The sequence below is a fragment of the Aulonocara stuartgranti genome (genome assembly GCF_965226115.1).
Source record: "Aulonocara stuartgranti genome assembly, chromosome: 23".
NCBI classification, from domain to species: Eukaryota; Metazoa; Chordata; class Actinopteri; order Cichliformes; family Cichlidae; genus Aulonocara; species Aulonocara stuartgranti.
Window position 1 is genome coordinate 9,061,337 of NC_138958.1, and position 16,767 is coordinate 9,078,103.

The 16,767-nt window shown below is 38.4% G+C and overlaps 2 protein-coding genes and 1 long non-coding RNA gene across 6 annotated transcripts in view; 2 read left to right on the top strand and 1 right to left on the bottom strand.

Moving 5' to 3' along the window:
* Positions 1-199: 199 nt before the first annotated feature.
* ociad2 (OCIA domain containing 2) lies at positions 200-4,446 on the top strand. Of its 3 annotated transcripts, none has more exons than XM_082523114.1 (8): positions 200-291; positions 1,744-1,899; positions 1,994-2,078; positions 3,238-3,291; positions 3,391-3,438; positions 3,515-3,662; positions 4,097-4,185; positions 4,377-4,446. In XM_082523114.1, exons 2-7 carry the CDS (start codon positions 1,810-1,812, stop codon positions 4,161-4,163), a joined length of 492 nt encoding a protein of 163 aa, XP_082379240.1. In that variant the 5' UTR covers positions 200-291; positions 1,744-1,809; the 3' UTR covers positions 4,164-4,185; positions 4,377-4,446. The 3 variants fall into 3 exon arrangements, with proteins under 3 accessions (XP_082379240.1, XP_082379239.1, XP_082379241.1); XM_082523113.1 differs by having other exon boundaries at positions 4,097-4,180; XM_082523115.1 differs by lacking the exon at positions 200-291 and adding an exon at positions 354-851 and having other exon boundaries at positions 4,097-4,180.
* On the bottom strand, positions 3,669-6,543 carry LOC309699892. The gene is made up of 3 exons (XR_014274525.1): positions 6,402-6,543; positions 4,078-4,205; positions 3,669-3,953 (listed from the first exon to the last, which is right to left on the bottom strand). It is a non-coding gene; the product is annotated as an uncharacterized lncRNA (long non-coding RNA).
* Positions 6,544-6,716: 173 nt separating this feature from the next.
* The window catches only part of fryl (furry homolog, like), a 75,147-nt gene continuing 65,096 nt past the window's right edge, over positions 6,717-16,767 (top strand). Inside the window, exons 1-2 of one of the 2 annotated variants that reach the window (XM_082523112.1) lie at positions 6,717-6,823; positions 14,845-14,914. The gene's annotated coding sequence lies outside the window, so the exon portion shown is untranslated. The remainder of the gene's footprint in view (positions 6,824-14,844; positions 14,915-16,767) is intronic. The other variant, XM_082523103.1, reaches the window with a different exon arrangement.

Sequence of the window (16,767 nt, forward strand, 5' to 3'; positions counted from 1 at the left end):
GCCTCCGCCTTTGCTCGCTGTCAATTGGCTAGTCGAGGTGTCATGTCATGACAGGGAGGGAAAAGACACCAGCTCCTCCCTCAACGAAATGTGATTGGTCATAGTTCTCAAAACAGGCCGTGCTATTCGCACGTCAATCACTAGAATTTCCTCGTGCAAAATTGAAACCAACCCACGATGAAATCTGATTGGTAGTTCTACTTCTAAATTGACTTCCCAGTGTAATCGCGGTTTGGGTTCGCTTAAAGTCAACGCCGTTTGTTGGAAGTAGGAGACGGTGTATTTGGTAATGTGAGTTATGTTTTGATTTTACCAAGGATAGGACGACAGCACTTAAATTTCCGGAATGTTTGCAGTGATGCTGCCCTAAATACCACTCTTAATTGCCCCTTGGGGATAAATAAAGTCTTTCTGAACACTTACCTTCATTTACGTTACCCTGTCAAATTTAGTATGCCCTGTTTGTCATGTGACTATAAATCTCAGTTTTTGTACAAGACGAACGAATGCAAACGTAGCAACATTGTTGGGCCCAAAGTTGTTTTTTTTATATATCAGTAACATTATGGTGTTACTCACATGACTCTGTTTAAATGATTAGCTAAGCAACTATACCCCGTGTGAGTATAGAGAAGCTCACCAGGTTATTTAAACCACAGCACCTTACTCAATACAGCCATGATTAAATTTGTATTACTTTGTACTGGTAGAAATGGGTAAAACGGCCTACTGAGTTGTCCACTGCACAGTCGTGTATGTAGTTCCTTTGCCTTCCAGTTACACTCTTTATGCATTGACAGTCCTAGTCGGCACTAGTTTACAGCATATGGGCATTTAATAGTGGATTCAAGGTGGGTTACTTTGCATTTGATGTGTGTTTTCATTTTTATACTATTAAACTACATTTTGGAGGAGAATGTAGCCCCCCCCCCCCCCCCCTTTTTTTTAAACCTAATTAAATTTATTTGGCAGGTACACTTAGAAATTTGTAGGAAATACCTCACATATTAAATACGGTGCCTTATGCATTGGCCTGGATCAGTTTTAAATTAATTTTTTTTAGTCATACGTTATTTAGAATAATGTTATGTGTTAGTTCTGTACTAGTGAACAGCTACTATTTTTTTTTCTAAATCAGAGCATTTTTGTAGAATTTGTGCAGTTGCAGTTGTTAGGATATAGAAAATTTAAACTATTTAATTAATGCTCAGCAGTGATGTTAATAAATAAGTAGTAAAACAAATGTGTTTGCTTCATGGATAAGTGAGCCTTTGCTCCTTAAGCTGTGACCTGTTGAAAGGTATTTAAGTACAGATTATATATACCATTATTAGAGAAACTGTAGCACTGATATCTGCATTTTTATTAGTGGTAGTAAAGAAAACCTTGACCTTTGGCTTATAGGGATGTGTGTCCAATGAAATAACCAATAATAGGTGATCTTGTTATGAAGTTTGACTGCGTATATTGAATCTTTAGCCTAAACACATGTAGATAATATGTTACCTTTACCCACACTTGTGGGTCTACTAAATAGTGATATGAAAGAGCAAACACGAAGCTGTAGGCAAAAAAGGTGTGTCAAACACTGACGTGTAAACTGGTATACAGAGGTGAACCTGACCTGTTTTGGCTTGTCATCCTCATGCTCAAACAAATCTGACTGGGCAGAGCTCTGTTAGGAAGGCGGAGTTAAAAGTCTAGTCCAGGAAGTTCTATTACAGCTTGTTGCATTTGACACAGGCAAGGGGAAGCTTCAAAAGCAGCATAATAGAGCTCCAGCAACAAACTACTGAAGGGTCTAAGATCATGAGTGCTGAAATAAGTGGGCAAACAGTGCCGACCGAGGAACCGGCAGCTGCTGGTTCAGGTTCAGCTCCCATTAAAGGAGGGTGGAAAGTGAGTGGCAAACAAATTTGTACTAGACATTTTGAGCCCAGATGCAATGCTATATGTCACATATGATAACTAACCTCTATTCTGTTTCTTACAGTGCCCATTGAGTGATGCCCATGTTCACAGAGAAGATGTGAGAAAAGTTTGGAAAGAGTGCCAAGAGGAGAGCTTCTGGTACAGAGGTAGTCTCTTTCAGACATTCAGTAAATGCTCTCACGTGTGTCACAAATTTTCATTAACAATTTGTTGAAATGTCTCCCAGTGAGAGACAAGACTTGGAAATGTTCTTTGATGTGTAAGCAGGGTTTTTGTAGTAGAAGTAGGGGATAGGGGTCATCAATCAAGCTTACCGTTGAGGGTTTACATTCTTCACTGCGGAATTCAGTGTGTGGTCTTAAAAAAGGGGGGCAGATCAGTAAGAGGGTAAGTAACTCATAGTAAGATTTTATACTTTTGTCATTCTCTCAGTTGTGATTACAATGTGTTTATTTGATCATGATTATTTATATATGCATTGCTTTTAAAGAAATCATTTAAATACTATAACCACTCTGCCCTGCCTGATCAGAGCTTTTACTTAGGGTTAAGGTTGGGTGAAGCTTGGCTGGGAGTGTCCAGAGGTAAAAAAGAGGTTCTAGATAAAACTAAGGGGGGAAAAAACACCCGATCTGGAAAAAGTAGTAGAAGAAAAAAAAACACAAGAGGTTTAAAGATATATCAGTCATTTATGCACACCCACACATCTTTTATACAACTGTCAGAAAATAATTATCACAGCAAAAGCTTAAGATTGTATAAGCTACTGTGAGCAGCTTGCACTAAAGAAAATATTGTGGTCAGGCTTTTTTAGATAAAGAATTCCCAAACTGAAGATTATTGGTGTTTCATGTGGCAACACATCGTTGTCTTTAGTCTCCATCTTGGCCCGGCCTCTCACCACTAACCACACAGCTGCTGCTCATCTTCTCTCATCAAGCAGTTATGTAAACATGCAGTGGCAGCAATCACTTCTTCCTGTATCCGTCCTTTCCATCCCATTAGATGGACATGAGGTTGAGTTTTGGTATATGTCTCATTACTCCAAAGTTCATTTAGGTTGAACTATAGGCAAACAAAGCAAAATTAACGTCTTCTAGTGGATTCATTCATATGGGAAATATCGCCATTTAATCACAGACAGAAAAACTTACCTTTTATGCATTATGTATTTGTTTTGAATGCTGGCTTTTTAAAATAACTTTACTCTGATTCTATTATAATATTTCCCCAAACGCTGTCCAGCAGTTTGTGGCTTTGATCAGCTTCAGAGTAACTTCTGTTTGACTTGATTTCTGTTTTTAGCGCTTCCATTGTCTGTGGGCAGCATGGCTGTCACCGGTGGTCTCATCTACCAAGGTAAAGCATTAACATTCAAATACCGTACTTTAAATTACATGATATTGATCAAAGTAAAGCAGGTGTTTCTATAGTTATCACTTTTTTCCCTCCACATAGGTATTTGGAAATCATCAAAGCGATTTGGTCCTTTTCCAAAACTAGCAGGTTTGTGTCTTTCAGTATCTTGGATCTCAGTTTGTAAGTGGCAGCTGTGATTAATGAAATAATTGTTCTTCTTCAGTTGCAGGGATCCTTGGATTTGCAGTGGGGAAAGCATCCTATGTGGGCACTTGTCGGAGCAAATTCCAGGAGCTTGGCATTCAGGGTGGACCGGGGATTGGACCCTGGTCAAAGAGAGATCACCCTGGTCACAGACACAGGGAGGGCAGGTGCTGAATTTCTGTTTGTGTAATATTATCATGTTGTGTGGTAATATTCGCAGATTCTGGGAAGAGGAGTGTTGATAATCGGAAAAAGACTTACTTTGTGGTTTTTCGTTGTATATTTGATTGTCCATTTGTTTTTATTTCATTTTACTTTATTTTTTTAATATTCTCTGAGTAATTGCTCTTCTGTCTTGTTTATTGACCACCAGAGTTACAGTGCAAGCATTCAAAAGTCATTCGGAATCAAATTACTTTATTAATCCCAGAGGAAATTGTGTCATTGTGCTGGTCCACCTTTAATAAATGACATAAAAACAATTATTTAAAAATGTTACAGATACTTATTTTTATCAGCCATTGTTATTTTTTCTCCTCTCTTTGGATGATCAATACCCTTACGCCTCAGCATGACACTTACCCAAACATTATCCTCATAGACCCTGCCACCATGTGTGTGAAGAATGTAAGAAAAATGCTCCAGCAGCACCAGCTGGACAGGCTTAAAGACTGTGAGGACGGATGTACGGTAACATTCAGTGTGCATAACTGTAAAAATAATGTATTCAGATTAGTGCAAATATAAACTATCAGAAAATATGAAAAACAATATATATATATTTTTTTAAAAGGACAACTTTGATATGTTACATAATTTGTGTCACTGTACATTGATGCACACCTATTTAAGTATTTCCTTTCCTTTTTCATCCTCACCAGTGTTGGAGAGATTTTCTGCATGAATTCATCACCTTCTTATCAATGTCTTAAATAAAACTTGTAAACACGTCTCATTTTATCAAATAATCACTAGGGGGCGCTGCTATCCTTTCTATCAAAGAGCAAGCGCTTATAGAATTTCTAGTTTATACAGGGAGGTGAATATATGGGTAAAGCCAGGTCTTTGGACATAATTATCAACAACTAAACAGTTATTGAATGTTAAGAATGAGATCTGAAAATAAATAAATAACAGCCCTATGACAATGGAGAAAAAAAAAAAGGTTTTGCCAAACTTGAATCATCAGGCATGAGTACAGTAACGACCACATCCATAACAGCAGCAGTAGTCCTACCTTAGGTTGCTCAGTGAATATGCAATGCTTGGCTACCTTCAAAAACAACTAAGGTGTAAGGGGTTAATCTGTACATGACAAATTACAGAATTTAATGAAAGGTGGAACGGGGAACATATCTTTGAGTTTTTAATATTTGGTACTTACCAGTCTAATAATAATAATGGCTTCTCTTTGTTTTCTTTTCCACATTTTGAGCATTAAGAAATCTGGTCTTAATTTTGACAGTTTATAGCACAGAAGGTGCACTTTGGAGCTGAACAGACAGCCATAACATTTTAAAACCTGTGCTTTCGTGTGTCTATAAGTGAAAGCACTAACAAAGTTGTATAACTGAAAAAAACACGATGTGGCTTTCTTACCCTATTGTGAATGAGAATTGGTCACTACTTGTAGTAATGCTAAGTGTGATTTTACTTCAGATATGTGTAGAGGCATTTACAAATATAACGTCTGATTTAAAAAGTTACCCAGACTGCTCACATCAGTGCAGGCCTCCACTAATCAGGTCTTGATGGTAAAATGGTCAGATGGAAGACATTCCTCAGTAATGAGCATGTGACAGTGAGCTGGGAGTTTGCCAAAAGGTACCTTAAGGACTCTCAGACCTTGAGCTTGAGAAGCAATATCACGTGGTGTGCAGACAAACAAATGAAGAAATATGAGGCAGTCTGCATCACCCCCTTACAGTTAGTACAGTCAAACATGTGATGGTAGCATCAGCAATGCTTTACTGCAACAGGAATGGGAGAAGCAAAAATTAAGCAATCCTGAGTGAAAACCCTTTTCAGAGTGCTTAAAGGCAGTTGTGAATGTTCATATTTCAACAAATCATACTGCCAAGATAACACCAGAGTGTATTTGAAAAAGTCTTGGAGGGTCCTAGCCAGAGTCTGAACCTGAATCTGTTTTGGAAAGTTAGCAGCACTGCTCAGCTAACCTACAATTAAGGCAATAAATCATCATATTTGGGATGAAATGATTTTTTTTTAGGAAGTAAATACTCCTTTTATGACGAAACGTGTTTTATATTTAATTTTGCCAAAATTATATTTTTATAAGTGTCAAATAATACAAGGACTTCATGACTCTTTTGATGAAGACAGCTGGTCATTTTTGAAATATGAAGTTTAATCAGTTTTATGATTTTATATCAGTTAGTGTTTATGAAAGGAGCTCATAACTGCTGGCCTTTGGTTTCTCCACTTTCTTCATATAGTGATGCAAACAAAATCATTCCCAATTTTTGCAGTACCACAGTTAGTCTTATATTAAGTACTTTATATTGGTTTAATTGGTTTATTTACAGAGATAGAGTAGTCCCCTCCGCGTTATATTTATATATTTTTATGAGTAATAAGTGATACCAGAACAGCTTTATCGGTAACTGACAATCCAGTCAAATTTGACCAAAGTGCTCCATAAGAGGCACGACACACACTGCAGGCATGCCCACACGCCTCAACAAATATATCCAAATGATCGTTTAAAAAAAGAGACAATACAGCTGATTCCACATTTTAACATAATAATATATAATGTTTGTTTAGTCCGCAGAATGAAATAATACTTAATCTCTGTATCCGTTTGGAAGCTTTCTAACTGATATTTTTGTGATTACTCGATACTGCCGTCAGCAATGCTCAAATATAAATAAATCATAAAATACCTGACATACTGCGTCTCTTCCGACTACCCGCCTATCCGCGCAAGGCCGGTGTACTCTCGTAAGATTGAAAAAGAAAGGGGGGAAAAAAGGTAGATTCGTGTGAAACTCCCGCAGAAGACGTCATCCAATCAACAGGTCGTTCTATCAAGATTGGCACTTTCCTTGTCCGGTAGAACGTAGAGTTCTGTGTAGGCGTACACCATCAGAGCCAATCAGAACAAAGAAGGCGGGGCAAACAAGCTGCCGTCTGTTCTGGCTGTGGGGCTCTTCCACCACAGAAACCGACTGAGAAAAAAAAATCACACCACTACGCAAATCCTTCCAATGGAGAAGGGCCAGGATGTTGAAGCTTGTTCGGCGAATGAAAAGATCGTCTGCAAGCTAGCCACCTAGCTCAACTAAGAGGAGAAGAAACAAAAGTTGTGAGTAACGTCGGCTTAACATATAGTGAGGTGAATGAGGGCACGGGAGGTTGCTATCGAATGTAGTTAACGTTGGCTTATGCCAAGTTCCGCGATTAACTTTGCCGTTGAGGTTAGCTCTCCAACTGTGGTACCAAAATCGGCTGCCGTAGCATGCTAAAAGAGGGAGTTTGGCTGCTGTGCTGGGGCGAGTTAATCGCCTGTCTACCTTGCAAGTTTAGCATCGATCAGATTCCTGTTGTCATTACTTTTATCGCTGCCAGCTCGTTAGCTTACATGTTGAACGTTAACTTGTAGTTGACAACTGGCTGCTGCTGCTGCTAGCTAGCCCTTTGCTTAGCAGTACCCTTAGTGGAGTATTAACAGCAGGCTAGTTGCTAACTAAAGGCTACATTGAAGCTTATTCTCCTGTATGTTAGCCACATCAGTCTTTTTTTTTATGTACATCTTTAGCATCATCTTTAGCATAGCTTTTCACGTTCATGTCGTGGGAAATAAATTGCTGTGAAACTTGTTTGGTATACTTACCCGCTGTGATCAAAGTAAACACGAGCACAGAGTTAACCAACAGTGTTTAATGCGCTATTTTCTTTTTAAATCTGGGACATTATTCAGGAAAATAAAGATGCATTATTTTATTACGTTATGACTATGAGTGGCTTAAAGGAAATAATCATATTCAAGCATGGTGCTTCATGTGCATGGGCATAACAATGAGAGAACTTCGAGATTTGCATCTATCATCCCTGCGAGGACTTCATTCCCCTGTTCAGAGTGCATCAAGACCCACAATGAAGCATTTGTTCCTTTTCTGTTGAGACCCAAGCAGTGACACTTGGATACAGGCAGAAAGGAATCTGGTCAGTCTGCTGTCTGGCTGGAGGTGGAGATAGCCAAACTATATAAGAAGAAGAAAAGCCAGTTTGTGTTCGCTCCTTTGCTCAAACAAATTAGGACAGTGATCTGAAGAACAGGAACATTGTTATGCATATTTGCACAGATTGCAAAACATGCAGCATATATAGAATGTATGCTAAAAATCCATGCCAAATCCATGTTCAAAATTCCGCATTCGGTTATGTTTTACACATAGTCTGCACATATGCTGCACAATAACAAGAGCAAACATATAAACAACTGAAACGTCGAGTTGATGACACATTGTTTGTTGTGATAGTTGAATCCCGGTGCATCATACTTCTATCACTGATCCTTGATCTTCCTACAATAAGATTTGTTTTAATTTTTGGATACTAAGGTGTTTCTGCAGCATTAAAAGACTTGGTCAGATATGGGAGGGAAACGGAAGTTTGTTGGGTCTCATTAGTAGTGACTGAACTTTCACATTGGGAAAGACATTGGGAATTGTTCATGGTGCCATTCGGGGGGGGGGGGTTAAATTTGTCTATAAAAAATACTTGGGCAGCTGTCAGTATACTTTGTGACTCATTTGAGAAACATGGTTGAAAATACAGCCCTATGGTAACTATCAAGGACAACCATCAGTACACTGAGAGTTTGCCAAAAGACACCTTAAGGTCTCTCAGACAGAAAAAAGCAAAACATAGATTGAACTATTTGGACACAAACACCACATTACTTTCTACACAGTTGAACACGGTGGTGGCCACATCATGTTGTGGTGAATTCTGTGACAGCAATGGTACACCATCAGGACTGAAGGAAAGATGAATACAGAAAAATTAAGAGATCCCGAGTAAAAACCTTTTTCCAGAGTGCTGAGCGGCTGAATTAAAGGTTTATATACCAACAAAGTGTATTACCAAGAAAGTACAGGAATAGCTTTGGGTGAAGTATATGAAAGTACTGGAGTGGCAGTAGTAGTAGAAACTGACCACTACTGGATGGTCTTTTGTCTTGTTTACACTAAAAGCAGTTGAGTAAGAGTGAATAATGTCTATTTACTCTTATTTAAACATTTAGTTGCCTGTGAAACATTTAAAAAAAGATCAGATTTTGACTGTAAAAACTTTCCAGACGCAATGCATTGCTGGTTTTACACATGCACTGCTAGCCAAGTAATCTTTTCTAGACATCACCTGATTAAAAAAATAAATGTCCAGCCTAGCTAGATTGGACTTTATCTTGGCTTTAAATTGCCATCTTCCTGTTGCAAAGTGTGTGAGATGTCAGGTTGCGCTAGTCTGCTTGTTAAGTGATGTCATTTCAAGTGAGGTCTTTGCTTGAGAGAAGCACCACCAAAACATTTCATTCTCTACCTATGCAAGTTTTTCTAAGCACTAAATTAGAATATGTTGGCTCCATAGTGTAGTGATTTGCCTCACAAGTGAATGATCCCTGATTCACAGCTAAGGGGAAAGCACAAATCCCTTTGGGGGGGAGGGGGGGGGGGGGTGTAGCATCAAGAAGAGCATCAGCTGTAAAAATCTGTCAAATCACATTTAGCAAACCAACCTGCTTTGATGACCCCTTGTGAATAAGGGACCATCCAAAAGTTTTTTTTACATAAGTCAGATTATGGTCTTTCAGCAATCGATGTCGACTACTTAGACAATTTGCTACTAACTTCTGATTCCACTAAATGCCATTTTTCATAGATGCCCTGACAGCTGCACTAGATTATTTTTAACTCTCAATGGGAACTCAAGGAGCATAAAGACATCACACTTAACAAGCGGATTGTCTGATGCATTTACCTCCAGTGAGTGGTCATCATATTCACTCCTACGTACTCTGTTCAGGCACCTTCACCTAACCCACATACAGTATTTCCACTGAACGCATCTAAAATAGACTACCTTCTGCTGTGTGTCAGAAAAGGCATAAAATACCCCTGTCTAAATTCTCCTGAATTTGTTTAATCTTTATTAAGAGTTTTGTGAGTTCAAGTTAAGAAATGATACCAAAAATAGTGTTATCTAATGTCTTTGCTTCTACTGCAGTATAATGGCTGTTAAGTACTGCACTGCAGCTAAGGTGAACTTGTTATAAAGTCACACATCACTTACTTTAAATGTTGTAAACACAACCCTTTGTAGTGATGTACTGACACTGGTCTGCTAGACTGTGGGTCTTTGCAACTGACTTACAGCTCTTCTGCCCCTGCCCCAAAATCTACCAGGATAAGCCTCTGATGGCAGTACAGATGTGTACCAACTAGGGGGAATCCCCCTAGATTGCAGATCACCATCTCTCTGTGATTATCTGGGACATAATTCCAGTGAATTAGTGTGTTTGCTTTAATCTGGAAAGACGTTAATGGCATTAAAGAGTATGTGGATGAAAAACCAAGCTCTGTGAAATGCCCCAACAGTGGGCTCTCAGTAAGCTGCCCCCTGCAAGGATTAACTGTTAAATAAACATTTTAGTGGAGTGTATAAAAATCTTATGCAGCATAAAACATTTGATGTGTCTTATTGACCGAAGTCATTCATAGTTTTTGGGTTTGTTTGCTGTGTATTTGCTGTGCAGTAGTGGTCAGGTGCTACCATATTTGGGTGTTCTGTTTCTGCTTATTTTAATACTTGAAGCTTTTTTTTTTCTTGGTTTATTATCTATACCCATCTCTCATGGCTGTCATGTTGGCACCTGGATATGGGCTTTGAATTGCACAAACATCTTGCTTAGCTAGGTTATTTTCTTAAGCACAAGCTTTGATATCCTTTGACCTAGTAGTCGGTTGGTTTTATATTATCACCTTCAATATCAATTTCGGACACGACTCCAAAGTTCATGTGATGTGTGCATAGCATATAATATACCACGTGTCATTTATTTGGTGCAGTAATGACGGGTAGACATCTTATCTAAACATAGGTTTGATCCAGGTGTCTCTGTGTTTGTATTTGCACAAAGCTAAATCATTAACTGGACAAGTGAGGAAAGAAGATTCTAAGGAACAGACACAAATTTGGTTTAACTCCTTGCTGTTCAGTTAACCATTTCCCCTAGTGTGTGTGTTTGCTGAGATCTAGGCCTGTTCTGTTATGGCAAAAACAAATATCAGTTGTTTGGGTCACTCTTATGAACATTGAAATTATTTACAATTATTTAAAAATGGAGTTAAAAATTGATGTATTAAACTGAAAAAAGACAAAAGTTCACTTTGTAATTAATTATCCTTAAACTCTAATCATAAATCAACTGGAAAAACTAAAGAAAGCAGTGTGAAGTAAAGGAAAGAGATGTGCTGAAAGGTACAATGACAATTGGAATTGCACAACCCTACTACTAGGACCTGTCTTTGGTCACATTCTAATGCATTGAGCATTAACTCCAATGCAAATTATATTTCCAGAGTGCTTAACATTGAACAGCACCGCTGTTTTCTTTCATTCTGTTGGTGGGAAAGTCACACACCACAACGAAGGCTTCCTGTGAAACTGTGAAGATAAGAATATTCATGAGTCTGTAACGAAAAAAAAAGTTGACAGATAGGTAGTTTTAATGTTGGTGATAATGGGTAAGGAACATTAGAAGACACTGGGAGGATTAGTTACAGTAAGTTGTTTGTTTGTTTTCATTTATAGCTACTAGTAGTTGTGTAGCTGTTTTGAAACTAGCAGTCTGTCACCATTTGTCGCACTTTCATAAAGTTAACTTCCAAAAGCCTCTTCTTTTTCATTGTGCTTTCTGATAAATGCATAGTATTACATACTCTGAGTTAGGGATACATTTTATTGATTGTGTTGGAAGACTTGGCATAATGTAGTGCACAATGTGGACTGAGTCTAGCTAGAAATAACCTATAATTGAGCCCTGCTGAGCAAGATTATCCTTGGCTTTGGGAAAGAGGGTTTGGAGCATAATTGATGTTTGGGTCTGCCTTCGCCAAAGAAACCACCCTGTCTTTGCCCTCAAGTCGGCCTCAGCTAAGTTCTTAGCATTTCCTCTGTGTTTAGATCAGTTGACTCTACTTTAATGCCTCATATTTTCTGCCTATGAATGTAATCCAGAGCGAGATTAAGATAAGAGGAATATCTGCTGAATCTTTCAAAAAAGGTGTGTGTTTGCACACTTCTCTCTTCATTTGGAAGAAACCAGTAAATTTTTGTTTAAGAGGTAGTGATTACAACAGGCCAGGCCTGTCATTTACTGTTGGACAGGGCTTGATATAGGCTTTCCTCTTTTGTCTATTTTGCTGTAGACACTGCCTCTTTCTGACTGTAAACAGTTTTAAACTACAAACCTTTTTAATACTTATCTTAAAAAAAGCATTGAATTATACTTTCTTAGTTTTCTAAATTATAATGCTGATTGTGTAAGAAAACTCTGCTTTAGTTTTGCAGCCTGTGGGTAGTGGACATGTGACAGGACAGTCTTGTCTTTGTCAGGGTTATCTCCTATTTCCTGTATCAGCCTCCTATTTGCAGCATCCTTCCCATACCAGAAAGAGCAGGATGGTTTTAATATATGAAGCCAGGTTAACCATTGATCAGATCAGTTGGCTACTGCTGACCTTTAGCTCTTTGCACAAGTTGCAGCAACGTCAAAACGTGCAATGTTTAAACGCTTAAATATACTCGGACTTGGTAAAGCACCTGCTTGTTAGAAGAATTACTGAGATATGTTTAAGCACGGCCAGAGAAAATACTTAGATTCAAGTGCTTAAACACAGAGCAGGAGATTTTGTTACTCGGGTGGATTTCTGCTGCAGCGTTTTTGAGGTGCTCTGCGTTTGGCTTACTCTACTTCTGCGGTCACATGTTTTTTTTTTTTTGTGTGTGTGTTTTGGAGTCGCTGAGATGGAACAGGAAGTCAGATATATTATTCACAGGTCTTTCAGTGTGAGAAGTGAGTGATGTTGCCTGACTTTTTTTTTTTTTTTTGTTGAAATTTTCAAGCTGTGTTTGTGGTGGGTGGGAAAAGGTTGGTAACGGTATGTCGCTGTGACGTGACTTTATGGCTGTCATTGGTTTTGTTTTGCTTTGACTTGCTATGTCCGCTGACTTGTTCTCACCATTCGTCCGCAATGTTAAGAGTGGAAGTTCTCACAACTCGGCTTCTCTGTCTGGGTGCTGTGTGACTAAGTGGTTTGTTCTTCCTTCCTTTGTTGAACTACGGTTTGATAATAGTTTGAAGTTCCTAGTCTCAGTACTTACTTTCAGTATTCGTTTCTATTAGATTGGATTATATTTACCAAGCCTTCGTTTTATTTTTACTTTAAAATGACTGCTGCTGTCTCCTCTGAGCCAGACAGTAACAATGAATGTGTGACTGGATATGAGATTACTTGACTATAAAAGGAGCCTCTTTCAGCTGCTACAGTGATAGAAGGAAAGTACAGTTTTGGAGGCTTTGAATGCTTATGTAACTGCCTCTTGGATGTAGTGGGTAATCTTCAGATTATTTCTCTGCTCAGGAGGAGGTTTTAATCCTGTCCCAACACAGAGCAAATCAGGCTGAAGCCAACAGTAGGCTGACCCATCACTTTGAAACTGTGACTGGACAGTTCAGCAGCACTCTGTCTTTAACGCATTATGATTATACAGGATGTGTTGGAGAAAGTGATTTAAAAAATTGTATAATTGAATTTCAGACATGTAATTACTTCTGTGTGATTGATTCGGTTTGTCACTTATGTGAACGTTTAGTGAGAAGTGAGGTCTGGCCAAGTTTGAAAGGGATTAACTGGGGCCAGGAATTTTTGGAAGGATTATTTACGTTTCAGAATTTGGCCAAACTGAATATTTCATGTCATCACTTCACAAGTGCATATCAAATTGAAGTAAAAAGAATTTGGAGGCATAATCTTGATGTTCTCAAGAAAAAGCAAAACATATCATTATCCAAGTATCCAGGGAATCGGTTCATGTGGAGTGGAGAGAATTTTCTGAATTGATGGAGACGTGCAGCCAAAGTCCTGCTAGAAGTAAATCTCACGACTCGGTAGACTACCTTGAATGATTCTGGGTGGATATTCTAAGGCTTTTCTCTGAGTGAATGTGAAGAGATTCATAATTCTAATTTCAGTGTACAGAGATGTACTATTTAAAAAAACAAAACAAAACGTACCTACCTATTTTCATGGCCTAAAATGAGTAGATGTCTGTCAGCACATATCTAAAATGGCCATGAAGTTCTTCTGTGCATCACCGCAACAATATGATTATGGCTCATATCCTTCCTGCTGATTGGCGCCTCAGAATCGGGGGTGGAGGGGTGTGAGAAAATGCCTGTTTTAGACATTTTTATACCATATCTTTAAAAATACTGACACTATTATTGAAAGCTTTAAGATTGTACTAGTGAAGTTACACATGTGTGAATGTTTTCCCAACTCTCAAAAGTAAGTGCATCTATACCAATGTTAATGTAAAGCCATAATGAATGTTCTTTCCTTAATATACTGTTGATATGTTAGTGCGCATATTAAACATGGCTAGAGTTTTAAACAGGGAGGTCAGCATGTGCACAAGGTTTTTCTGCGAGCTAGCAGCCAGGCTTTTTCCTGCATTGAGGAATCTTTGGAATCTGTCTGAAGAGGTTTTTAGCCGCAGCTAAAGAAAAATCAGCAGCACTGTAAAAAAAAAAAAAAATTAGACAGTTTTGTTGACAGAAATGCCAAGAGTTTACAATGATTTCTGTCAAGCAAGGTAACACAGACCTATAACCTTTTATTCTTGGCATTCTAATACCCTTGTGAGCTAACATGTCTAATACTGTCATCCCAGACAAAGTAGCTCAATCATGTGTTGTTCAAACCTTTGGTTTGTGAGAGGCAGCCAACCAGAAGAAAGCTTACTTAAAGGAAGAGGGACTTGAAGCGGGAGGAGCTGAAATTATTATTATTATTATTTTTTTAAGATATGGGACTGTACAAAGCCCCAGCATGACATAAATAAGGACTATTTGTAACTGGGAATCATTCAAAGTGATTAGGCTAGGAATTAAAATATGACGCATGAAATGAGCACAGTAGATTGACTTTAAGATTAAAGAGTGTATTTTCTCTATTCCTCTGGTTGTTTATGCTGTTTTCATATCAATTTTCTGCTTTGTAGTTGTTAAAGGGATGATTTCTGTGCACTCCATTTCAGATTCCTGTGCAGCAAATTTGTGGGCCCTCCTGTCACTTTCCTGTTCCAGCCCATGCTCTATGGCCTTAAGGTAGTATGCAAGGGTTAAGGGGGTTGTGTTCCACTGTGTACTGTGGTTTAGGTTTTAGAGCAAATGCAAGCTAAATACTGTGGGAATGAGGAGGGTGTTGGATTAATTGCTGTGTTTGTTTTGCAAAGTTCTAAAAGTAGTACAATAGAGTATTTAGTATTTTCTGGCTGGCATTTTCTTTTCTTGTTTGACTTGGTTAACTTCATCTGTGTTTGTCTGTACTGTAGTCCTAAGGCAGTGTTTCCCAAACTTTTTTTGCTAGGCTCCTCTTTGTTTTACAACAAAAATCTTGTAATCTCCTACCTTGGCTCCTGTGCAGGTGAAGCCAAAGGGAAGATATGCTTCACCATATTTTCTAGTCATTGGCTTAGAATGAAGTTGGTTTGAAAACATACTTGGCGATGCTTCATCACCTGCTTTGCGTTTGCGTGGAAGCCCCAGTGTCCAAGCATTCTTTTATTTTTTATTTTTTCTCCCATACCATCGAATCAATGACCCCCTTAGCTGTCTAAAGTTGATTTTATTCTAGTGGAAGCTGTATCAGGTATTTTTCAGGGCATTTTTAAATCAGACATAGCTGTTGTGTATCAAGCCTAAATGTGAAGTGCATGTTTAGAAAGCAAACATCATAAGACAGTAATTGATAAAGTATTTGATAAAGTAATTGTTATGTTTGACAGTGCCAAACATAATAAAAAAATGGATTCAACTAAAAAAAGGCTTAAAAAAATCTCCAGTTACACTGAAGCCCACCTACTGTTCTGTTTTTTGTTTGAATGGTTCAAAATATGTTGAGTGTCAGTGTTACGGCTGATTCCGTAACACTGTTCCACAGTTTGTGTGAGGCAGAGTTGGCAAATTCTGCCACTTAGGTCTCAAAATGACTCTCAGTAGCAGCTATGGTGTTAATATTTAAGGGGCGAAAAAAGTTTTAATCAAGTGTTGAAATTATTCTTTCAGCAGTGAGCTGTAAATGTCGTGAAGTTGGGTTATGCCGGCATGTGTCACATGACTGCTTAAATATGTGGTTGTGCATATTGTTTTGGTCTCCGGGAGAGATGTGTCATCTCACACTTGGTCTGGACACAAAAAAAGAAAGAAAGGAGGTTAATTTTGACACTGGGTCTGGTTAGGTCACATTCTCACATTCTTCAGCAATGACAACCAGGCTCTCTGTGGGTTGCCTTTCAACAGCCATTCAGCACTGAGCTGAACCAGCTTGATCTCTCGCTGTACGAATGTTCGAATGTTCAGCACTTCGTTTGTGTTTACCAATGGAAAACACAGCCTTAAAATTTAACTTGTGTACAGGAAATTAAAAATAGATCCATGGCATACATTAAATTTGATTCAGTTATGTAAATATAAAAACAAATAGGGCCATAAGAAATTGCATACAAAAAGAAATACTGATATTTATTTTCAAACGTATTAACTGTATTGGTTTCCTAATTGAGAGATTTAGAGTTATCATCTGAATAGCCAGAGTTTATAGGGACTAACTTGGGAGAGCAAGCCGTTAGTAAGCAAAAATTAAGATGAAGTTGCACTCAAGCAATATGTTAGACACTTGTCCAAAAACACAATTTTTATGGCTGAATCATTTCAGGTTACACTTGAGAGTCTTGCATAAGAAGGCAGAGTTATAGCTTGATGATGTGGCTGTTTGTACCATTAGGGGGCAGTGTAACATTGTTTTCATATTCACCTTACTTGACATGGAATGCTAGCTGTTTACTCACATCCAGAGGTGGGGCAGTAGACTCATGCATGCACAAAGCAATCACAGTGACTCTGGTAGGTTTAATGCTGACAGCCCCCTCAGCTGACTGCAGAACAGACCCTGGTTTCTG

Bases quoted from the DNA above. Each gene is read 5' to 3' on its own strand.
- ociad2 (XM_082523114.1), top strand. From the start codon at position 1,810: ATGAGTGCTGAAATAAGTGGGCAAACAGTGCCGACCGAGGAACCGGCA. The intron at 2,079-3,237 runs GTAGTCTCTTTC...TTCTGTTTTTAG, and splicing joins GGAGAGCTTCTGGTACAGAG to CGCTTCCATTGTCTGTGGGC. The intron at 3,292-3,390 runs GTAAAGCATTAA...CCCTCCACATAG, and splicing joins CGGTGGTCTCATCTACCAAG to GTATTTGGAAATCATCAAAG.